Below are 25,210 nucleotides of genomic sequence, written 5' to 3' on the forward strand. Positions count from 1 at the left end.
ACTTCTTTACAGTGAGGTGACGGAGCACTGGAACAGGCTGCCCAGGGAGGTGGTGGAGTCTCCTTCTCTGGAGATGTTCAAGACCTGCCTGGATGCCTACCTGTGTGACCTGGTGTAGGGAACCTGCTTTGGCAGGGGGGTTGGACTCGATGATCTCTGGAGGTCCCTTCCAACCCCTACGATTCTGTGATTCTGTGATAGGTGAGCAGCTCACAAGTCTCCATGTCAAACCAAAGAACTTGAAAGTGAATTTTGAAGCCAAATCTGGAGATTTCAGAAAGGTTTTGAAACAAGGTAGTATGCAGGAAGAGTACTAATGACTGATTATTTTCTAGAATGGTGCAAAGTCCCTCCATTTTGATGTGACAAATAGAAAGTATGTAACCAAATCAGGAAATGAAGAAGTGAGATTATTAACAACTGAGATGCCGTAAACAAGAATGTCTTCCAAGAAAGGCAATGTCCTGCAAAGCTTTGATCAACTTGGAACTGGCTTACAGATAAGTGCCGGAGTTTACCTGAATTACCACCATAAAAAGAAAACAAGACGATCATATCTGATACCCAGCACTGGGGATATGGACTTGTACTTGCTGGTGGATTTTGTAGTATTAGACACTTGCAAGATTCCATTTGTACACTAGAAAAAAAAATAATGGTTTGAGTACAGTTTGCCACAGCTCAATAAACTCAAGTACAAGCCAATTGTCTTGGAAGGGTGAACTCCCTGGGAGGCTCATTAGGCTCCGTTCAGCACCATATTTTAAACAAATAGCTGGGAAGATGACAAAGCTGGGGGATTGCTGGGAGCCAGCTCAAGTGTCCTAATGTGTCTCCTGCAAAGCTTGTCCTAAAAGGAATTTGAATTGTTGATTTATATTGAGACAGGTCAGAGCCAGCAACAGTCTGTGTTGACAGAAAGAGATCAAAAGATCTGTGCTTCTGGCATACCCAGATACCCATGAGGACTTTTAAGATAAAGTAGGAACTGACCAATTTGTAAATGCTCAGTTGGACTTGAAGTCAAGATGACTGAAAGAGAGCCAAATATTTTCAAGGACAAACCCAACTTCTCTCTGGCTACGAGTTGTGCTGCTGGAATTACCTCATGTGATACTAGAGTATGCATCATACTGCCTACTACCAATGAGGCAAAAGGACTAAAACCATTGTAGCCTCCAGTAATTTTGTGTTACATATAGCTCTAAAATTTGCACTAAAGATTTGTGCTTGTTAGAAGTGCAGAAGATACTGGTTCTAGAGAGGAGTAAACAAGCTTTGCTAATAACACTTCTGAACATGCTATCAAAGAGAGAGAAGTACCATATACTTGGTTAGGAACATTTGTTATAATGCAGAGATTAGAGGTACAAAATCAGTTACATACTGGAACAGTGAAATGAATGGAACCAAAAAAAAAAAACGTTGTAAAGACAAAGCTGGGGATGAAAGAGTGCATCACTAGTGTCTGGTCCTACACACTCAGTCTGAGATGATTGCCTCTCAAAAAGAGAGATGACAGAAAATAAAATGTTACAGGCAGTCACAAGCAGATATTATTGTTTAGTCAACAGTTCTTTATCCTGTGGCAGAAACCTTAATAACGTCTGTGTACTAAAAAGTACCCTTAAACAAAGTGAAAGTGTGAAGTGATTGGATTTTGCCATAAGAGGTGATGTTATGGAAATTACAGCTCCTAAAATCTTGTGCACCTGAGATAAGAAAGATTCTTTTTTTTTTTTTTTTTCCACTGGATGCCAGGATTATCATTTTCAGAATGAAAAATGCAGAATGGCAACCATTATCTCAGCCTATCTGTGTCCAATGACTCCTGTTTTAATGTATGCAAATACACATGCTGACAGGTTGAGGCAGTATTAATCATATTACTTGGAAGAATTTGCCAAAGGTTGAGTTGACCTTATATGAAATTATGAGGATGCTCTTGATGCTTTTCACTTCATATGTTAGAAATCTTTGAGCTTCTCTGCTTTGCTAGGAAGAATTGATAAGTATTGCTCAAGAATTTAGTGCATGTCACCAAATCAACAGACCAGTATGCTAGATGCACGAGTAAGATTTTTCTATGGCAAGATTTTCAGAAGCTTTTTATGAATAAATAAAGAGTCAGTCATCCCACCAGAAATGGCAACCACAGAAGAGCATAGTAATATTATATTGAGAAAAAAAGCATAGTAATATTACATTGAGAAAAAACCTGCCATTTTGATTCCTTCCGTGGTCTGAAAAGAACAGAGCTTCTGAAAATGAGAAAATTCATATGAAAGATTCTTGATTCCATTATTAGTGTCTCTTCATGAAAAGAGCAACCCATGGGTTAATACCTCGTCTCAAAATTGAGTAGTTGTAAGTTCATTTTGTACTTGGTAGTTGCAAGAGACAGATTTTTAGTCAGGATAAGGAAATGTGTATGTGTATGCACACTGAATATAAGTGCTAATTTATGGTTCTGCACAGCCGTTCTCTTAAACGTGTTGATAAGTATTTGCACTCATAAATCTGCTAACTGTAAATGTGGATTAGCCCTTTATGTTCTATCACTGGCCCGATCCAACTGCACTGAAATTGCTGAGGTTTTCTTTTGACCTGAGCATTTTTGGATCACATGCTATTGCCCGTTTTCACAAATAACTAAACAAGGAAGAGAGAGCAGTTTGAAAATTAAAGGAACTGGCCTCAAAAAAGCTTTTGTGTAGAGCTGTTCTCACCAAACTCCTTAAAACTCCCGTAGCACGGAAAATTTTGTCCTGTTGTCTTCATTTCTCTTACTGTAACTGATGCGATGGAGAGGTAAAGCTTGGGTTTGCTGTTCCAAATAACTCTCCTGAGTGTTACGTAGGGAAGATTGCTCTGTCAGGTGCAAATTTGAATTCTCCATTTCTGTGGCAGAACATTTTGGCACTGATTGCTTGTATTGCTTGTGTGCTTTCTCTTCAGAACCAAAAGGAGTAATTTTGTTCAGATCAGTAATCCGAGTGAGGTTGTTGAACCATATAAGTCACGTGAATGCAGAAAGAGTTGTGGGTGGAGGCCCCCAGCTCTCTAGCTATAGGGCCCTGCTGTTAATTATGGATGCCAGAGCCTTTCTGGAAGGCCCATCACTGCTGTAGGAGGCCAAGAGAGACCAGCCTGCCTTGTGAATTAGTATTTAAGGCCTTTCCAGCACAGGGATTATTTAACCAATAAACCAAAGGGATCTGTCTATCTTGTAAATACATATTTAGGGCCTTCTTAACATGAGGATTACTGAGTTGATAGTGTGTAACAGCTCCCTTCAGAGCTGTGATAGCCTGCAAACCCCCTTTAGCGAACATTATGGGCACTTGTGGCAGTGCAATTGGAGCTCCTGTTTCAATTGCTAGCACCTGAATAAACAGTTTTTATGGAAGCAGTGCCCGTGCACACACTGCCAGAGCTTCTGAAAGCTAGTCAGGCTCTTTTGTTTTGTTACCTGATGAGTATTTCTGTACATAAAAGCTAGCTCAAAAGATGGAAGCATAACCAGCTAAATGGAAGACGTTCCTGAGATAAGAGCTTTCCAGAAATCCCTTACATGTAGCATGGCATTTTTCCTTACATCTATTAAGTTGTGTTTTTTAATAATATAAAGGGGTGAGAGAAAGAGACAGAGTGAGCGAAATCCTGCTTCAGCAGGGATCACACGAGACAAGTTCCAGCCAAATGCAGGTAGGATGGCAGTGAAGTGAATGAGCAGAACCACTCTAATACCTTTGTGACTTGCTATCACATTGAGCTTTTTTCTTTTCTACTTCCTGCTGGGATTCGATTCCTTTTCTCCTGAGCCTCGTAAAACTTGGGAGGAATCAGAAAGAGCCTTCAGTGAATGAAAGGCAGATTTCAAATTCAGCAAACACCAGATATAATTGAAAATAGAAGGCTTCAAGAAATATGATGTTATACAGGCAGAATCCTAATAGAGATGTAGCTGTTGCAATGCTGAAGAGCCAAAGTTGTGTACAAGGCCATGCCTTACCATTGAGGTCAAATCTCATTGGTGTAATGGGGAAGATGTGATAAGGCTTGCTGGTAAATATGGTGTAGATTTTAAAGGGTAAACAGGCACTATTCACCACATGCCTGCTGCTGTTGCAGTGGTGCTGGAAGGACTGATCTGACAAGTCAGAGTGGGCTCAGATAAATTGCAAATTACCATCCTACATCTATTTTCTGTCTAGCATTTCATAATTGCCTTAAAGGTACTGCTGAATAGTAGGTGTTCCATAGTAAAAAGACATTATACCAAAGTTGCTGCTCAGGAATTTCAAAGTAATTTTTAATATTAATTAACACCTGTTAAGGAGCTTCGTGAAGGATGTAAACACATATGTATGTGCTTGTGATACAGAGAATCACAGAAATACAGAGAAAACTACAAGCTATATATTTAATACACTAATTGGGAAACCTGCAAGGAACTCTCTTTCTTTGACTAGTAAATAGAATGTTGTTTCAGCTGGACCTGTTGAAAAAAAATTGCAATAGAGCTTTTAAAAGCATTCCTCAAAATTTTCTCATTTGAACTCAAAAGTAATTCTGAGCTACTAATAGCCAGTGTGTGATTCATCTGACTGTCACTGTGGACTATTACATTGGAAAAGTGACAGTTAAAATGGAGAAGTGACATTGGTACATTTTTTCCCTGTAAATCTTTGAATAGCACTGTGTAATAAATAAAATAAAACTCTTTTAGCATGCATTTGGCATACTACAGCAAAAGATCATGCATTTCACTGATATTTTTATGTTCAAGACCCCTGGAGATTTAAGTCACCATAATCTACTTATAAACAATAATAAATATGTAATTTCTCCCTAACTGTGACCAATTGTACACTGTAAATGAGCAAAATATTAGTAAAAAAAAAAAAGGAAACACTTCTTTACTTCTGATTTTGCAGTCAAAGTGCAAGGTTTTGCATTTGGGCCGGAGGAATCCCAGGCATCCATACAGACTGAATGAGCAGTCCTAGAGAGCAGCTCTGCAGAGAAGGACCTAAGGGTCATGATGGATGAAAAGCTTAACATGAGCCAGCAGTGTGCTCTTGCAGCTCGAAAAGCAAATGGTATCCTGGGCTCCATCAAAAGAGGGGTGGCAGCAGGGACAGGGAGGTGATTGTCCCCCTCTACTCTGCTCTTATGAGACCCCATCTGGTGTACTGTGTCCAGGTCTGGAGCCCCAGTACAAGAAAGACAGGGAGCTGTTGGAGAGGTCCCAGAGGAGAGCACGAAGATGATCAGGGGACTGGAGCACCTCCCCTATGTACACAGGCTGAGGGAGCTGGGCTTGTTCAGCCTGGAGAAAAGAAGGCTGCGGGGTGACCTCAGTGCAGCCTTTCAGTACCTGAAGGGAACCTACAGAGGGGAGGGGAATCAACTCTTTGAAAGGGTTGATAACTGCAGGGCAAGGGGAAATTGTTTTACATTGAGGGAGGGAAGATTTAGGTTGGATGTCAGGGGAAACTCTTTACAGAGAGAGTGGTGAGGTGCTGGAACAGGCTGCCCAGAGAGGCTGTGGATGCCCTGTCCCTGGAGGTGTTCAAGGCCAGACTGGATGGGGCCCTGGGCAGCCTGGTCTAGTATTAAATGGGGAGGTTGGTGGCCCTGCCTGTGGCAGGGGGGTTGAAGATTCATGATCCTTGAGGTCCCTTCCAACCCTGGTCATTCTGTGATTCTGTCAGTTTTCAAGTATAAATTAATTAAACTTAGCACTGTTCCTCTGGGGTACTTCAGTACTGCTATATCCTGCATTGCCACAGGAATTCACAAGCAGGTGAACTGAGGACAGTCTGAGTCAGTTCTACTGCCAAGACAGTCAGTGACAGAACTGGCAGTAAAAATACCACAGCCTTTATTTATAATGCTGCTTTGTTTTGTTTTTGTTTTTGTGGCTTTTTTTGCCATAAAATCACTCTTCTTCCTGTTCCATCATCTAGATGGAAGAGAACATAGGGGTAATTTTTGCCATAGCTGTTTGTTAATTTTTAGTATGTTATTGTATCTCATCACAAAAATCTGACATTCAAAGCAGATGAAGGTGCTGTCATTTTACCTCCCATAATTAATGAACATCCCAGTTTAGTGGCTTGAATTGTGTCCCCAGCTATAGGACATCATGAGAGAATGGGGAGGAAAAGACACAAAACTGACATGGGCAAATTTATCAAAGTTATTACCATTTATTGTGTTTTAAAACAGGAGGAAAATATATCAAGTCAGTGATATTCATTTTGTTTCATGATTTCATAAAACAAACACAGTTTTACTTCTTACTTTACCTGGAAGCAAATAAAAATTCTTCTTTGTTGTCAGAGCTTATGTTTTCCCTAGAAAATGAAGAAAAGTGAGCTTAGTTCAGCAGCACTTTATTGTTGGGCAACATTGAAACATACGGCATGTGTTTTTCACTGAGTGAAGGAAGAGGAAGGTGCTGGCATTATTTTCATATTTATGGAAATCTGTGGATTATAAATCTTATGTTTTGGATATGTGCTTTGTTTAGCCAGTTTTTATAGCATTTTACTACATACCCCTGTATCTGTTTTACAGTGAAAATGTTTCTAAGGTTTTTATTAATGCTGTTTTTCATATGCCTCCTGCTTGAAAGTGTGTTCAGTGTGTTTCAGAGTCATGGAATCTGGCTATCTAGACAAAGGACACAAGAAAATACTTTCTTTTGTATATTCCTTATAAAGTCACATTTTTTAATCTTAGTATATTAGGAAATTCATGAGCACAGGAAGCAAGGACCAAATCCCTCTAGCAAGACAGGAACCTTTTACAAGAAAATGGACTTTAAACAAGGCTTCAGTATTATGCACGCTGGGCCTTCAGAGGAGAAATAAAAAAAAAAAACAAACCAGAAGCAGTCTTTTTTCTGGAAGTTTGCTTTTTTATTTAATGAGGCAGCTCTTCAAAGAGAATGTGATAGTCATTCCTGGAGGGCATGGACTGGTAAGTTAGAAATCCAGGTGAGACTGTATTGTGTATCAAAAAGGCAGAAGATGGTTTTGCTTTGTATTTCATCTCCTGATATGGTCAATCTATGCAAGTATGTGTTTGGGGAAGGAGGACATTTCCATGGGTAACAGCAGTTTGAACAGCTGTAACTCAGCATGGATATGGTGCCCATAGACCTAATTTTGGTGCCAGGAAAATGAAAATGTGTTTTAAAAATCAGCACATACCACTTTGTGTGCTTGATTTATAGGTACATGTATGTGATTAACATTTGCATATTTTAACTATCCATATTTTAATATGTATGTAGTTGGAAATTTATCTTAGTGCTTTCTGAGAATTTCTCATTTTATAAGTTCAACATTGAATTTATCTTTTTTCACAGTATTTTGCATTTATTGGGTTGGAAAGGCATAAACTGAATTACAGAAAAAGTGTATTTCTCACAGCAGTCTAAAACTGAGAGATAACATTTTCAACTTGTTTTTAATTAATATTCCCAAATAGCCTTCATACAGTTGTAGATCGGGGCTGCCCAAATGTGTGGAGTTGTAACTAGTTAGGAGTTTGAATCTACAGCTATGTGTTCTACAGTCTAGATAAATGTTCACAGCAGCAGATGTTGGCACATCTGTTATGCCTCCCCATTTCGATTGGCTGCCTGGGTGTTTAGAAAGTGCTGATGAGACAGATAAATCTTCTGACACGTTTCAGGCCCAAAACAAGCAGGCAGCAGTAATAATGATGTTTACAGAGACAAATGCTGGGCAGTAACATTTTGAAATACGGCAAAAATGAAGTATGACTCTACCTGAAAAAGTGAAAATTATTGTAAAAAGCTAGCGCTAATTTTACCAAGTGATCCTAGGTGATTTGAACCGCAGTTGTGACAACCCATAAGTCTCTGGACTTTGTATAAATAATGTTTGTTGGCTAGAAAAAAGGCACCAGATGAAGTTTAGAAAGAGCTCTGAGCTATTAAGTACCTCTGTAATAAACTTAAGAGAGCTGGGAATAAGATTTGTAAACCTTCTATCTGTTGATCAGGGAGTATATATCATATCTGCTTTTTTGGAAGGGGAAGAGCTGCCTACTAGAAACTTGAAGTTCCTTATCTTATCATGATCCTAACTTACAAAAGGTTTTCACGGAATGTCAGAATCACAGAATGGCCAGGGTTGGAAGGGACCTCAAGGATCATGAATCTTCAACCCCCCTGCCACAGGCAGGGCCACCAACCTCCACATTCAATACTAGACCAGGCTGCCCAGGGCCCCATCCAGTCTGGCCTTGAACACCTCCAGGGACGGGGAATCCACAGCCTCTCTGGGCAGCCTGTTCCAGCACCTCACCACTCTCTCTGTAAAGAACTTCCCCCTGACATCCAACCTAAATCTCCCCTCCCTCAACTTCAAACCATTTCCCCTTGTCCTGCAGTTATCTACCCTTTCAGAGAGTTGATTCCCCTCCTGTTTGTAGGCTCCCTTTAGGTACTGAAAGGCTGCACTGAGGTCACCCCGCAGCCTTCTTTTCTCCAGGCTGAACAAGCCCAGCTCCCTCAGCCTGTGTACATAGGGGAGGTGCTCCAGTCCCCTGATCATCGCTGGCCCTCCTCTGGACCCTCTCCAACAGCTCCCTGTCTTTTCCTCTATCCCTTGAATGCTTTTATACCAGTAGAGTCAGGAAAATTCCAGATGTTGGGGTCTTCTCTTGAGAAGATCCATCTTTCTGTCAAAGAGGATATTCGTGGACAGAGAAGGATATATCTGACCATCTCAAGTGCAGAGATTGTCTTCCAACTACACAGAGCTTTTGCTCTATTTATTGATTCCCTTCCATACTTAAATTTTCATGACAATGAATGGAAAATGGTAGGAGAAATCATTGCAAAGACTTCAGCATTGATGTCTTGTGCTCATTCCCCTCAGGAAACAGCAGCATCAAGTTTTTTGAGTTGCTTTCAAATACCCCTATGTCAGGCAAGTCCAGAAATGGCGTAGAGAACCTAACCTAAAGCAGTAAAGATGTGGATGTTGATTATATAGCTGATATAGTTCGATCTATAGTTTATAGTTTCCACTCCAGAGAAGACAAAATAATGGAGGACTTAAATGAGGGAGACAGTGTAGTCCAAACCCTGGCTGGGACAAATGCCAGACTTTTGTAAGTAGAGATTCTACATGTCTTTTCAACTCTTGGCTACTTTCATGATAAGAAGCACTTTTCTGATATCTGACTGAAATTTCCTGAGTACTTGGTACTTGAAGGAAGCAATAAGATCTCATTCTTAAGGAGAACTTCCTTTTTAAAAGCGTAACTGAATATAGTTTTACCAGCATCCTCCTCTCATCACAGATGTAGTCCATCCATGTAATTAGTTAATGGATTTCTAACCAGATGCAGAGTGCTGTATTCCTCCCTGATAACCAGGAGAATGTCTTTTCTAATACTTCATGTTGAAGTCATTTACACTGGAAAGTAGATCCAAAACACCAGAACACAAAAAGTGGATAAAATTTTAATCTGTTTATTAGTTTATTTGTTTGTGGGTTGTTTTTTTTTCCTTTGTTTAGTTGGTTGATTTGTTCGGTGTTTTTTTGGTGGGTTTTTTTTTCAGCTTAAATGGCTCAGACCAGTCATTTCATAGTGCTATCTGTTATTTTTTAGTATTGAAAGCCAGAAAGTTTCAACAGGGAGAGTCAGGATAGGAACACTAATGAAAAATGAGATATTTTTTTTCTTCAAATATATGTAATAATAAATCTCTTTCATTTACTTTTGTCAAAATTCTCCAAAAGTAAAGGTTTTCTTTGGAATACGGAGGCTGCAAGCCAGTGTGACATTTTAGTACGTTCACACACTGCACTGTGAAATAGTTACTACTCCAGTCTGCTTATCTCATTTTACCATAAGATCCTGTTTCAGTCTTGTCTGTGTTATTCCCACTTACTTTGTTCAATGAGAAGCAAGTGAGAATGTAGAATCTAAGATCAGTGAAAAGGAAACTCTTAGCTACATATCATCAGTTAGTTAATTGTACTTTAAACTCTTCTCATATCCCTGCAGCTTCACACATTTATTGAGGGAAAGACTGAAAGTGAGGACCAAAGCCAACTGCTGAGAAATGCTGTATCTAGGAATTTTATCATAGATCTCTTTGCTCAGGAAGCAAGGATTCATGGCTTTCTCAAGTGCAGAAAATACCAGAAGGGGTGTTGGGTCTCAAGCAGGTGAGAACTTATATACAAATATAACATAAGAAAATATGTGTGTATCATTAAGTGTTCCTAGTAAGTTAGCATTGGTACCACACCATAGGGAAAGAACAGAAACAAAGAGAATATATGGGGAAGTAGAAGAATTAGAGAGAGAATTAAGATCATATGTTATTTGAAATAACAAAATATGCTGAAGACCTTCCAGTAAGTGTGATCATTCAGATAGTAGGAAACAAATGTGGGTTTTTGATGTTGTTACTGCTTAGTATACTTCATGTTTATATGCTTCCCATAAGAGTTCATTTTTGGATTTATCTTTTGACAAGGATCTGAAGAGTCACTATTATGCATGCTAGCTGAGGGGGAAAACTGAAGCTCAAGTGGATGTTTGTGACTTACTGGAGGATATACTGACAGCTGCTGAGCTTTTTACAGCCAGGAAGTCTGTAATCTGTAAAGGGCTTGGTGGTGGTGGGTTTTTATTTCTCTTTGACTTCCTTATGAGATACAGTCACTGTGAAGTCCACCATGTGTCTTTAAGCTCAAGGCTTAAAATATCCTTTAGAAAGAAGTCAGAAAGGCCCTACCAAGACTGGGAGGCCCTCAGAACTAAAAGTTGTGTTTATCTCATCCCCATATGCTTACATCCTTCCTCCCACAGTAGTGCTAAATTTGTTCGTGGCACGGTGATCAGAGGTTTCTCACATTCATGGTCCAGCTCCATCATTCACCCAGCCCAACCCATTCCCCCATCTGCTCTTGCGGCTGCTGTCCTCCCTCCGTTCCTCACCTGCTGGGAGTCTCAGCTGACACTTGGGTGCCTTCCCCTCCCACTCATGGACATCAAACTGCTACCGATCATCACACATCAGAAGTGCTGAATACACCCTGGCAGGCTTGTCATGCCTTAAGTTTCTCCACTATTCAATTTTCTAGATAGGAGTGCAGCACGCAACAAAAATTTACCCTCCAGACCTGCATGGAAATACTGAATTCCAGTGTCCAGATTCACCATTAAAGGATTTGTCAGCTACAGGGCCAAATTCTGCTCCCACAATTGCAAAATAATATTTTATTAATAGATGCCTATATGTCATCGTGCTTATTTTGTGGTTTTTTTGTTTGTTTGTTTGGTTTTTTTTGTCTTTCTGCTATTACTATTTTTATTCTTTTTTTTTTAACTTTCCTTTTTTTAACACCAGTATCATTGTCTACAGCATCCTGCTGTCCCAGAGCATTCTTTGTCTGGATACAAAGCAGCACGTGGCTCTAAGTGTTGCTGTAAAATGTGGATCAGCAGGAAAGTGATTTAATTTTAAAATATTTCCCATTCTGTGTTGTATTTGCTTTTGGATTATGCATTTGAGAAATGCTTGCTGATACTTTTTCTTTCTGCTTTGATGTAAATAAATCTTGTATCAAAGATTCTCAAATCTCAACCAGTGTTTAAAAAATGAGGATTAAATGAGACTTTATCCTATCAGGTAGAGCCCCCACCCCTTGGATAGATCATTGTTTTTCCCCACCATGTGGAATGGAGATAACCCTCTCTTTCTTTGTGGTAAGCTACCAACCAAATCCATTCTGGCAAATCTGGCACCCAATGTGATTTGTCCTTTTCGATGCTGTTTATGAGAAGTCAGGACAGTCTTCTGTCAGAATTGATAAGTGAGAAGACAGTGGGGAATGCAATTTTATTTGTAACAGCACAGCTGCCAGCAATTCCTGCTTGTTTACATCCAGGCTGGCTCTGTCTTGCTCCACAGCTTTTCTATTTCCATCCAAATAGCCCAGAAGTACATTGTGGATGTGTCTGTCTATGTAAAATCTGCATAACAGTACACACTGGGAGTGTTAGAGAAGGTTATTTTCACAAGTCAAGAATGTCTGCAGCCTTAAAAGAGAAATCTTGTACTCAACCAAATCTCCATTTTCATTTACAAAATAGGTTCTAAAAATGAAATGTAATCTGCTAAAATCCTGTGATGCTGATTGCCTGTCTTGGTGATGGTGCCTGAGGAGTTAAGGGCTTTGTTTTTTTGATGAAAACATTCTTTCTGAAGTGAAAGTGGCTGGTGTTTGTAAATTAAATGCGCTACAAACGTTTAGATATAAGTTTCTTTGTGGAAAAAATGCAATGGGACCTGCAGTGACCTGTGAAGCAGAGGGCAGTTTAATTACACACTGCTTCACGCTGAATACTTCTGCTACATATCTTGCAATTAGCCTGTGTTTCATAGACATTAACATATTTCCTGTAAAATCCTTCTGAGGAGGGAGTATAACCCTTGATGGACTTGTGGTGGTTCTCAGGTCTGTGATGCCTTTGTTTGCCTGCTGTATAGCTTCCTTCAATCTGGCAGTCCTAGGCATCGTTTGATCTTTTTGTTGGTGCACCTAAGAAAGCTGCAGTCATAGCCACTTCCTTTATATAATCTCTCCTATGAGCTGTTTCCTTGTGTACCCTATGCCATGCACATAGGCATGATGGGGGTGAAGTTAAGGATTGTTTTGTTTTACTGGTCTAGCTGAGCTCTTCCAGCAAACTGAAAATTCTTGTTCCCTTTTGCTATGTCTCTAATTACTGTTGTTAATAGATAATTAGGTTTCCATAAGGTTTAACATTAAAAAGGAGAGTCCAGAGATGGCTGTTAATGTCACAGCTCTGGTAGTGTGGAATCATTGGATACTTCTGATTTCTCACTATGGGTGAGAAATAGATCTCTGATTTTAAGAGTTGCAGTCATGCTGTTAAAAGAATGAACTGATGATTGATAGAAGAGACTCCTCTTAGTGCATAGGTACAAAACACAAAGGCATATCATAGAATCATAAAATCACATAGAATCATAGAATGGCCTGGGTTGAAAAGGACCACAATGATAATCTAGTTTCAACCCCCCTGCTGTGTGCAGGGTTGCCAACCATTAGACCAGGGTTGTCCAGTGTACACTGTACTGTATTTCCCTATGTACACACACATACATAAACTTACATCCACTCCCACCCCTCCACTCAGACACATGCACACACAAGTACACAGATATTTAATGCCCTTCAAATCCGAATATGAAATAACTAACTTAAAGACTTAAAGTGAAATTACTTTGTTAAAGGAACATTGGAAGCACCACAGACTCTCTTTTCATCTGAACAGAGATTAGTAACCCCTAGGGAAAATAAAATGAAACAAGTCATATTTAAAATAGATTGTTGTGACGGTTCCTACTGATGCTAGGAGTTGCACATTTTTTTGTGAATTTCGTCAAATTATTTCTGGTCACAGTTAAAGACACTGGTGCTAAACAAAGGCCCTACGTAAGTCAGAGAATGGGAAGTATGATTTGAGTAAAGTAATGTAATACTTGTTTGAAACACCAAGCTTCTCTTGAAGTGTGCAACCTTACTTATTGTGCACACCCTGATTGTTTGTACATGACAGCCACGTCTGCAGCATTGAACAAATTCAGAGGTGTAATAAATGATGTTATAAAAGAACATCGTCTAAGGAACATCATCATCATCATTTATTCAACCACTCATGCCTTTTTTAATGCAAACCCAGACTTGCTTCCTCTTTTTTATACCCACACTCACTTGTAGCATATGTTTTTATCTAACATGTAATATGTGTTACATTCTCGTCACTTCTGAATTAGAGATGGATTTTAGTTTCCAGAATCTTCACTGTTATCTGTTCACCCTCCTAGGACTTCATTAGATTGAACTGTCAGCCTGCTCCTGTGAGGGGATAGCTCTGGTTCTGTTTGTGTTATTTATTTTTATTTCACGAGCAGGATTACTTGCCAGTGGACAACAGGTGTGAAGCATTATGAAGATTAAATATCATAGAAGGTAGCAACATAAATGACTGCTGATTTGCCAGACTGGACAAGCCAAATAGAGACCGAGAAAGTGAATATGGTCAGGGATACACCGCCAAGATGCTTTGCCTGATTATAAAGTAGTTGCTCATGTCATTCCCTGCAAGGGGATAAGAAATTGCAAAAATGGCATTACTGAACAAAATTATGAGGCTGAGAGAAAGATTTGCTTGGTTTCCCTAGTTTACAGAAATTACTAGTAAGAAGCTGATAAAATTGATGTGACTTTGCTAGAACAACCTTCTAACAGCATCCTCAGTTCAACTACGCATATAGACTAGAAGTTGATCTTACCCATAAACACACTGACACAGAATGATACTGAAGAATGAGTTTTAATTCCAAGGTAGTCCCTATGCACTTCTGTCTGAGGCTTCAGAAGAACACTGTTTGTTTTAAGCATAAACAGCTTTTTTTAAATAATTCAGTCCTTAATGTACTTTCTCAGTTAATTCCTCTTTGAGCTATTCTGTAAGTTCCGTGTTCTTGGCCTTCTCTGCTTTATTCAGTCAAGTAATCTTTCTGGTAATCATGCCATTAGCAAAATGAACATTAAAACAACTTCTCAGCTATTACTACATGTGAAGAGGAAAAACAGAGATAAAAATAAGTATTTTCTTACTTTGCTCTATTATTTTTGTTTTCTTTTAAGTTTTTTGGGAAATGCTGTGTTCCTTTACTGTGGATCATCAGGTGTTGCATGTATGCATTGCATTCAATGAGTCTGGAACATAAAGGTGTTTCTGCTCACACCTGGAGTTGTTGCAGAATACGCATATGTCCACTTACTGCAAGATAGACATGGGTGTTAACTTACTAGTTTGTGATACCTGTATTATTCTGGGTGGCTGTGAAGATAATTTCTGTTTTTAGGGTTTTTTTTTTCTCTTTTTTTCTTTTCCCCTGATATTGCAATAATAACAATTAGTAACAGTTCATAATCTTATTTTGATCCAAGAAATGCTATTAATCATCCTATGTTACAGAGTTATTGCTGAACCAAGAGACCTCCATGTACTGCCCATCTCTGAATTCTGCTGCCTTAGTACATATTATGTTGTTGTGGGCTTTGTAATTTGAGCCAGGACATAGCCTTTTCATACATTTTAGGATGAAAATAAAAATATATCTCAATTCTATTGTATGTTTCACCACACAATGATTTTTTCCATACTGGCAGCTTTTTCTCTTTCCTTTGGTGAAGTGAGAATCTTCCCATAGGATGTATTGACTTACTTTCCTAAAAGCAGTATATATACTGTTGACTCCTAATTTAAAACCTGGAGATTTCATTCTTGTAAATACCAAAACTTCCTTTCAATTCAGTGGGACAAAGCTGATGCTGGTTAATGCTAAGGGATTAAATATTCAGCTGTATCATAAGCAGAATGTGTTCAGGATCCTTCATCTTAGCATGTCTCAAAAAAGCAAATGCTGAAATATGAATCAGGTTTTAAAATAACATATTCCCATTACACTAAAATGAACACTGATTAAAATTAATTTGGCTTTTGGCTTTCTCACCAGCGAGGTAATTTCCTCATTGTCATGAGGACTTAAATATTAACTCAAATGATAACACATTTCATTTAGGAAAAAACCTGTTATATTTTGATTCCCTGCTCCTCCCCCCCCCCCCCAATGGTGCTTGCAGAGTTCCTGGGACACATTACTCTGATATACTGTACTGCTGAATGGAACACAATAGCTAATACAACCCTGATAGTCTCTTGGTCCTTTTAGTGGTGTACAACAACTGCTATAAGGGCAGCCAGGGAATAATAGAAGGACATGGAGTGTTTATAATATTTTTTCACAGTGCTTTTCAAGCACTCTGTAATCATTCATTCCTTTCTGTTGTGCTACTCTTGTGCTGTTTGCATTGTCGTCTGCTTTTCGGAGATGAGGTAAACGAGTCACAAAAAGTTACCTGAAGTGACCAAAAGCAGTTGCATGTGCACCAACATCTACAACATAAACACTGAAACAGTTACAGCTGAATACAGAATAGATCCCAAATTTGTTTCTCAGATTTGTATTTGAGTTGTTGAATTTTATTCAAGTTTAATGCCATGCTCCAAACTTTAGTTATTTTTAAATTTGTATTAGGACATTCTCATCTTGTGAGAATTTACTTTAAGACTTAGAGACAGAAAAATTCTGGAAACCCTTGAAAAAAATTGTCTCACAAGGAAAAACTTCACTCAGTATTTTTCAAAATGATTGTGAATTTAAGGAAGTGGTGCAAATTCCCTTCCTCAGTGTACAGCGTCTTCCAGGGATGAATGTCAAACATGTGCCCACTTCAGAAATGGATCAGTGAGTCTTTCCATACAAAGAGATTGTAAAGAGGATCTGATTATTATTTTTTTTTTCATGTAGTCTCATGTTCCACTCTAGGACACCATTTTTTGTTATGAGGCAGCTACATGTACAGTTTATATCTGTCACACTGTAGAGTGATGTTAAGTACTTAACTCTTGTTACTTAAAATGGTCTACAGTAAATACAGTAAAATATACTGAAGCTGTTTCAGTTAAGGCATGAAAGGATGGAAGTGAAAAATGGACAAAAATTGAGACAAGACAATATTATAAGGTCCAGCAATTGGACCTAAGCTCTTTAGAGTTGGAACAGTGTTATTCTCCTTAATTGCACTCAATTGCACTAGAGCTATAGCTCTATGGAAATAATCAATGTCTTTAATCATTCTGTGAATGCAGTAGGTCAGATTTAACAAAAATACTGTTATCACAAAAAGTGTCAGAAATTTCCAGAATTTGTTCATTCTCCTATAGTTCTAGGAGAGGGGCACACCAGATTCTGAGCTTCAAAACCACTTCCTTGCTTCCAAAGTACTTATATGGGCTTTGAGAAGCTCCCACCATGGAAAAATGTGTAGTTTGCTATTGATCACAACTAATTTCTATTGAGCTCTAATTTCCTGTTTGATTTACTTCCCATCTTTACAAAGATTTCTTCACAGCACACAAGAGTGTAAGACAACAAAAGATTGGACATTAAGAGAGGAAAGAGAACAACATGGCACCAATAAAAGGTTGTTTCATAGAATTATGGGATATCCTGAATTGGAGGGAATCCACAAGGATCATTGAGACTTCCTCATGATTTCAGTAGTGCCAAGCTCTCTCTGTTTTATACATAATGAAGCAAACATTTTAGTATATGGGACTTCTGGCTTGCCAGGCAGTAATTAGTTTGCAGATTTTTAGAGACATGATAACAGGATAGTTTATAAAGTGGTGGTAAAAAAAAAGGTGATGCCAGGGCTATGTGAATATGGGCATTTATTGAGAATGGAAATGCTTGGGAGGAAATGGGGGAAAAGAGTGAGCGAAGCTCCTGTCTGTACAAATATGGGTGAGAGATCACTTTGGGGAAGCATAAGCTGAGAGGGACTTTGAGGGTGGAGACAGAGAATTGTTTCTGGAAAGAGTGCTAGGATGGAATGGAATGGGATAAATGAGAAAGGCTGACAGGCAGTGATGATGCAGAGCTCAGCCACACTGTACATGGGTTTAAAGAGGTATAACTAATCCTGACAGAAAGTGGGGGAAGGATTCTAAGGTGCTTATGGCCTAGTGGAGACCACTGGCAGAGTTAAGAGCTAGGAAAAATGGGACAAAGAAAGCTTTTGATCTATGCAGTTATTCCAACATAACGTCATCAAATGGATGACTCTCATCAACATCATCTGGGTGCAGCAAGAGGAAACTACCAGCTTCGGCTGTAATCTGTTTTCCTCCATATGGCAGCAAAACGTGAAGAGTTCAGAGCTCTTTTTGTCCATAGAAGACTATTCAAGGAAAGTCACGGAAGGGTTCACAATCTGTTTTCTAACAGACAATCAGCTTTACTCACTGTAATCAAGCTTTTAATAGAAAGACCTACTGTAACTGCAAACTGATTCAAACATTTACAAGCACTCTTTTGATGTTCCTTAACCTTTTTTCACCAATCGTAGGAAGCAGGCAGCTCAGCTGATTACACTTATAACCCACTTTTCTGCCGCCTGAGAGAAATGACAGTATTAACCTGGTCTTCCTACCCCAAAGATGTGACAGCTCCTTGCTTGGTCTTATGTCTCCTGAGGCTGACAGCCAGTAAACTGGTTTTCTGTCACCAAAGCAAATGATGGTCTTTAACTGGGAGCCAGAAGCTATAACCACCACTCCATCACTTTAGAGAATGACCAATATAACCAGTTTTCAGTCCTTCAACAGCATGACCTCCAACTCTTTGCAGAAATGGGCTATCTTGTACATTGGCACCCTGGTCTTTCAGGGCAGGACAGTTCTTATTCTAATTTTAATCTCTGTCTTTTAAGAAAGTAATTTATGGCAAAACCCTCTGAAGTATTGTCTTCACTATGGAATTGTGCTGAATTATTGTTCTGCCCACACAGAGAAAAGATGCACGAAGTCAAAGATTTAGCAATTTGGCATTGATTTCTGTCACTTGGCAGCAGAATACCATTCATGTTGAGAAGCGGTTGCCCCCAGAGTGCCCAAAAGAGGGGGAGGCTGTCATCTCCTGAGCGCTCTGCTCAGTCCCTCTCCTTCCACCATCTGTCTGTCAGCACACTTCATGAATCCCCAAATATTGTTTCTCGCAGCTTTCTGAAATGCTGAATTTTGAAGACAGTTCAGTCCCTGCATGCATACACACAAAACACCAAACTAGAATTAAGAGAAAGCAACTATCTGCTTGTGTGTGTGCATGTGTGTGTATCTGAAGGGACTTAAAGGAAGGAGAACATATCCTTAAAAATTCATTACTGCTGCCAAACTTATTGTTTCTTTTGTTTAAGAACAGTAGGGAAAACAACAACAACAACAAAGCCAACACACATTAAAAAGCATCTGTCATGAAATGCAATGTGAAATGCTTCCGACCATCATGGTCTTGGTTTTCTGGTGCCTCAGTAGCTGCTCTTCTCTTTGTTTCAGATGTTAGTGTTAGCCACCAGCTAAAGATTGAGCTTGTGGACTTTAGGTCTGAGAGATGACTTAGTATTTTATACAAAGTGTTTTTAAATATCCCAAATATGTTGTTAGCCCCGATTTGTTTGACTAGAATGTGCTTTGTTTGCTTTAAAAAAGAAGATGCTTTGAAATTAGTACTGTAGTTGTGTGGTGGGAAACGGATTGTTATTTGGAGTGATTTCCATACAGAGGAAGAGACCATCCATTTCATCCCATTAGAATGACATATTACTTGAGTCTATACTTGAGTCTAGACTGAAAAACGTGAAATGTTTGTTGGGCAATTATCTTTTGATGCTGAGTACTACAGTGGCTATCTGCCGTTTCTAAGGCCACACACAGCCACAAACGCTATCATCAGAGTACATCTCACACAATTGTGTAGGAAAGGTGTAATCCCAAGACTACAGAAAACAGATCTCAGCTCTGAGCTCTCTTACAGGGAAAAGGAATGAAAGCTGTGTCAATACAAACACTGTGCACAGCCAGACATGCTGTATCCCAGTCGGGGGATGTTTGTCACTGGTATTTGTCAGCAGCCTGTTCCCAGAGAGTAAGTAGCAAACCTCTTGGATTCCCAGGATGGAGCTCTGGAGTTGCCCTCATTTTCTTCACTTTAATGCCATAAATGGTTAAATTACTTTGCTTGTTGAACCAGCACGTGCTGAAAGGTTTCAGTTCATTTGCAGCCTGAAACGTCATGCAGCTTTGTAGTAACAAACATTTTGAGACAAATCATCCACAGGAACATTAGGGTTATTCCTGACCAAAGAAATTATGTTCAGAGCAGTCCTTGGGGTCCCTGTCCAGCCTCAATGCAGGGAGATGGGAGCTGGTGCCAGCAGGACAATGAAAGTCAATGGATTTCAGCTTGTGCACAGCTCTTCATTTGCTTTGATTTAAAGGTCCCAGTCTCAGCCCTTTATGGTGTATTTAGGTTTCCTTATAGGCCTCCAAGGGCCTGCAAGCTTCTTTATTCCTTAAAAGTATACCTTGTTGCCATAATTGAAGCCATTTTGTTACTGTAATTCCTCCCTAATATTACAGTTCTAGTGAAGTGTTCTTTCCCTCTGGAGGCATCAATTGTTATGGGTTTTGAACAGGCCTCCCTTCAGTATACGTATTTTCATTCCCAATGCCAGAATCAGGTCACTGTAATTCTCTTCCATAGTAAAACACTGTCCCTTCTTTTTTCCTATCAAACCTGATGTATAACACATGTAGTCACAACGAATTTCACATCTTACCTCACAATAAGCTATTTAAAGTGATCATCACACTTCAGAAAAAAGACTAAAGAATGACTACAGGTTATCATAGTATTTTCTATGCTTTTAAAGTATTTTATTAAAGCACTGAATGTTCAAAATCCAGGGAGACATTTATAAAGTTTATGCAGGTACTGAACCCATGTAGATTTGGGCACTGGTGAGAGAGCAGGGGATCGAGTCCCAGCAGCACACTTACTGAAAAGCAAATTGCATGGGGTTTGTTGGCTAACCCCTGTGTGTGAACCAGAGGTTTTCAGTAAGTGGTGTGTTGATGTCTGGTCCCCACCTTTCCATCGGACTCCCTGCTGTACGCCTGTTTGTATCTTGATCTCTGTGACATATCTGAGGATAGGGAGGGATAAACTATATCACAGACTGAGAACCAAACTCTGGATTTGAGGAGAGGACTGGATCTGTGGCATAGCCAAGTCACTGTCACTGTGCAACAAACTCAATACCTGAGGTCTTTCTGCTCTTCTCCACCAGCCAGAAGGAGAAGTCTGTGGTTGGGATACATAGCTATTTCAGGCAGAAAGGAGTGTAGCTTCTCTCCCCATGGCCCAGCACTGGGCTCTGCTGCTGGAGGAGAACTGTAGAGAACAGACAAAGAGGTCCCACGTTTGCCCTGGCAGGGCTTGTGCTAGGGAGGTTCTCCTGACACTTGCTGAACATGAGACTGTACTGTTTCGAGTATGAAAAGTATGAAATGATTGTGAGATTGTGAAGGATTCTTCTGTCTTTTTTTTTTTTTTTTTTTTTGCGTGGTTACAAGTGTCACTTGCAGACTCCCTTTAAAATACCTTTATAAACCAAAGTTTTTTGTTTGCAACCAAGCTAATACTCTCTGTTACTGGATTCATCATGCTTTATTGCAATTAATTGCTTCACAGTGTTGAAACCAAGCACAGTTCTGCATTTTTATGAATGGTTCCCCTATGAAACTAAAGATGCTTAACTCAGATGGATGGATGTACTAGTTATCACTGTGCCATCTGCCCTAAAACTTGCACTTTTCATGAGATGCCGCTGCTGGGACATCTGGCACTAAAAATATGTTTTCTGCATCATCTCGCAATTGAGGAGGATGCAATGGTTGTTCAGATCCACAGGAGATTCCTTGAAGCATCCCTCTGTTATCTAACAACTTCTGCAAGGAAAGTATGACACTAGGCTGGCCAGGGAATGAATAATGCTATTAGTGGAAGGCTGTGGTTTTGCTTTATGGTTTAGAGTGTTGCTGAAAGGGAGTGGTGCTAGTGTGATGGATTGATTGATGTGTAGCCAGCCTGTCCTATATCCTATAAGTCAATAGTTGCCATGATAGGACTAAAATGACTGTATAATATACTGTAAGTCAGCTCCTATTATCCAAAGGCTAAAAAACTGCAAAATCAATTCACATCTATATTTCTCAGGAAAGTCTTTGGAAATAGTTTCTGTATAACTTGAACCTACCATATATTGGAATTTCCTTCTTAATTTCTCTCCTGAAGTTGCACACAAAATAATGTATCTTGAGACTGAGCAGTTACAACAAAATTCTGCCATTTGTCAGCTGCATCTTGATGTATAGATGTGAGATTTGACATACTGAGGAAGAACTGTCCCTTCTCCATGGCTGGACAGAATGGAATCAGTGCTCCTTTGTGCCAAGTAATTTTTTCCACTTCTGGCAAAAGCCATTGCATGAGCTTGTGTGCTTCTTTGTAGGAGGTGGAGCTGTGTCGCATTAGCAGCCAGGAGAAGCTGGGACTGACTGTCTGCTACAGAACCGATGATGAGGAAGACACAGGGATCTATGTCAGTGAGGTAAAGACATGGGCTGGGGAGGGGGAACACATCAGGGAACATGAGAGCAAGTGTTCTGAGACCAGGCTGCAGAAATGTCGGCCATCAGCCAGCATGTGTCACTTCCAATTCATTTATATTATCAATTTAAATTGTGTTTCTCAAGTAGTGTAATTATTACTAGCACGCTTCTTTAATCCAAATGCTTTTAACTAAAACATCATAGTTAGGGAAATACAAAGCAGCCTGAGCATGGTCTGAATTTTGAAAGAAACCTGCCCTTATATAGCAAAGCAGGCAGAATTTTGAAAGCATACTCCATACCCTGCTTGCACTTCATCCTTTCACAACCTCAGTAATCCTTATTTTATTATTTGTGGGTTTCGTACAGTGATGACATCACAGACATATCACAGTTGGATGAAAAGAATAGCCTGGAATGAACATGTCAGAAATGACTGATCTCTCTTAATAATTTTTGTATTTTTGTCAGTCAAGAAATAGAGTACTGGGTATTGAGATAAGCAGAACCCTGAGTTTTCCAGTAACTTACAAGGAAAACATGGCATCCTACACATATCCTGAGGTGTTCCACAGTGTCAGTCCAGAAGACTTCCAGGCACATTAATTCCCTTTGGGTATCCACTCACATCCAAGATGGTTGTTTTCCTGGATAAAGCAGAACTCTTGTGAGTTCAAGCTCACTAATGATTGTTCTAGTTTCCCAGATTGACATTTTTATGACTTGTTGTACCATATTCTGGATGAAGCTCATTGACAGAATTAATTGGTAGAGAGTTTTCTCCTGCTTAATAAAGAAGAATGAAGAGAAAGTTCATCTTTCACAGGCCAGAAGCAGTGTCAAAGAAGCTGAAAAGCACAGCCCTAGAACTAGTATAAGTATAGAGTAAGAACTAGTAAGTATAAGTATAGAACAAAGTATAGAACTAGTATAAGTCTTCCAACAGTTGTATGGGTGCTGCTGTTAAAGTCTGACCTGTGAAGAGAAATAAAATGCAGGAACCTTCTAATACACTCCAGAACTGTATGTGAAATGTGCTAGTTTTCCTACATGGTAGATATTTCTCAGACCTTTTTTAAAGTGACTGCAATTCTATTGTCTTTCATACTTGATTAAACATTTAAGAAATATTTTTTTCTATGATAGAGCATGAGAAGAAAATGATATCTAACAGCTGCAGAGGATGTAACCTGCAAACAAATGCTAAACTCAAATGTTTTGTTTGAAAAAAATAGCTTATAGCACATTGAAGCAAAATAAATGATTCAAGATATCCATCGAATGAAAGGTGATAGATCGAACTGCCCTGCAATGAACAGTAGGTCATTGCTCAGGGATGAGCTATAGTGACTTTGATAAACTGTTAATGGAGCTCTAAACTTCTATTTAGGTTAAACTAACTTAAAATTAACTGGCTCAGACCAGAAACATTATACAGAACTTGTGAGTGATCTATACAGAATAGATCCTTTGGGATTTTTCGCTGTTTCCTTGAGAACTGCAAAATTCCAGAGGAAATAACAGCTTGATAACTGAAGCAATCATTTAGTAGTAAATATTTTCATGCAAGAAAAATAATCCTGCTTTTTCCTAAAGACAGGCCCATCTGTATGGTGGCATCAATGGCTACAGAATCACCACAGCCCATAGTGAACTTCCAGAGCAGAGGGTCTCTGTAGTTAATTCTTTGTGCTCAGACAACTGAAGGTTAATGCCTACAGTGGCATAGAACAGTATTAATCTGACAGTGATATGCTCCTGACCCGTTCAGTCTTTAGGTTTTTGTCTCAAACAAGCTTATACAATTTTTTAATGAACTGTTGAGTTCATGGGGTTGTAAAAAAAGATTTAAATTGCCTCTGTACAGAGCAAAAAAGGCATGTTTTCAAATTCAGCAGCTGTAATTGGTTTCCAGTAAAAATATTTTAATGTTCAGTTACTGAATGTTGTCCTATGCAGGTTGATCCAAACAGCATTGCTGCCAGAGATGGACGGATCCGTGAAGGAGACCGCATTTTGCAAGTATGTGACAATAGCCTCTTTCCTAAACTCTTTCTTCAAACATACAGAGCTGTCTTCTCTGTGGACTGTTAATGAGGGAAGGTAGTTCTCTTTGTTACTGTGATCGATGAGAAAATCCATGTCTGTCTGTTTTTTAACACAATAGCTGGGAGCTAAAGTGCGTGTACTGAAAAATGAGAATGACAAACTTGTTCTGGCTCATGCCCTTACATCCCATGTATCTCATTGCTGTATTTATTAGCAAATCTCATTTTCCCTGTGTGCATCTCAGTGTCAAATTCGAAATAGGGATCCAGAAAACATAAATACAGGTATCAAAAATTTGCTGATCATTCACTGATTGCATAAATTTGGGTAAAACTCACTTGAGCTGAGCATTGATGGTAAGAATTTTCACACAAAAGATGTGTTGTCCATAATGGATGATCTTGAATGTACTTGAGCAGGGCGTTCACTTGGCTTTTGTTAATATTTTATTTTCTCTGCCAATAAAACAACACTGTTGTGGGGTTCTTTGCTGATCTACCATCTTGGCTTTTTTCTTCTCTTTGGTTTCTATGGATCTTCTCATTCAGAGAGCTGCCTTTGCAGCTGTCCTGCACATAGGTTTGTGCAATAAGTCACAGCACCCATAGCCCAGGTCTGGAGGAGTGAACGCAGGTAATGTATGGAGAGGGGAATAGCTGGAATGGCAGTGGGTTTGTATTCTGAACGGTCAGTGACAATTTTGAACTGATGACAAAATCACAAAATAGCTACCAAAAATCAGTCAATTGGAAACTTCTCTACTACAGCATCTTAGGTCTAGTTTCCAGTCTATTTCCCTTGTATTTTTATTTTATTTTTCCAGAAATAGCTGCTGGTAATGACAGGTTGCTTTTCTGTAAACAGTTTTGGAATTGCCCTTCTTTAACATTAGGTTTCTGGTTGTCACAAGTTCCTTCTCTCCAGTCTTCTCATTTTTGCAGCTAGCATCTTTGTTGAAATCTCTAGTTGTATT

The 25,210-nt window shown here is 39.3% G+C and overlaps 1 protein-coding gene across 1 annotated transcript in view; it reads left to right on the forward strand.

Annotated features, from left to right (window-relative positions):
• PDZRN4 (PDZ domain containing ring finger 4) overlaps positions 1 to 25,210 on the forward strand; it is a 244,787-nt gene that overhangs the window by 203,719 nt on the left and 15,858 nt on the right. The window contains exons 6-7 of the mRNA XM_042872556.1: positions 22,089 to 22,187; positions 24,148 to 24,210. Of these exons, the coding sequence (XP_042728490.1) occupies positions 22,089 to 22,187; positions 24,148 to 24,210 (162 nt within the window). The remainder of the gene's footprint in view (positions 1 to 22,088; positions 22,188 to 24,147; positions 24,211 to 25,210) is intronic.

Source organism: Lagopus leucura, unplaced genomic scaffold, assembly GCF_019238085.1.
Source record: "Lagopus leucura isolate 7727_CA_CO unplaced genomic scaffold, USGS_WTPT01 Super-Scaffold_100008, whole genome shotgun sequence".
Classification (NCBI taxonomy): domain Eukaryota; kingdom Metazoa; phylum Chordata; class Aves; order Galliformes; family Phasianidae; genus Lagopus; species Lagopus leucura.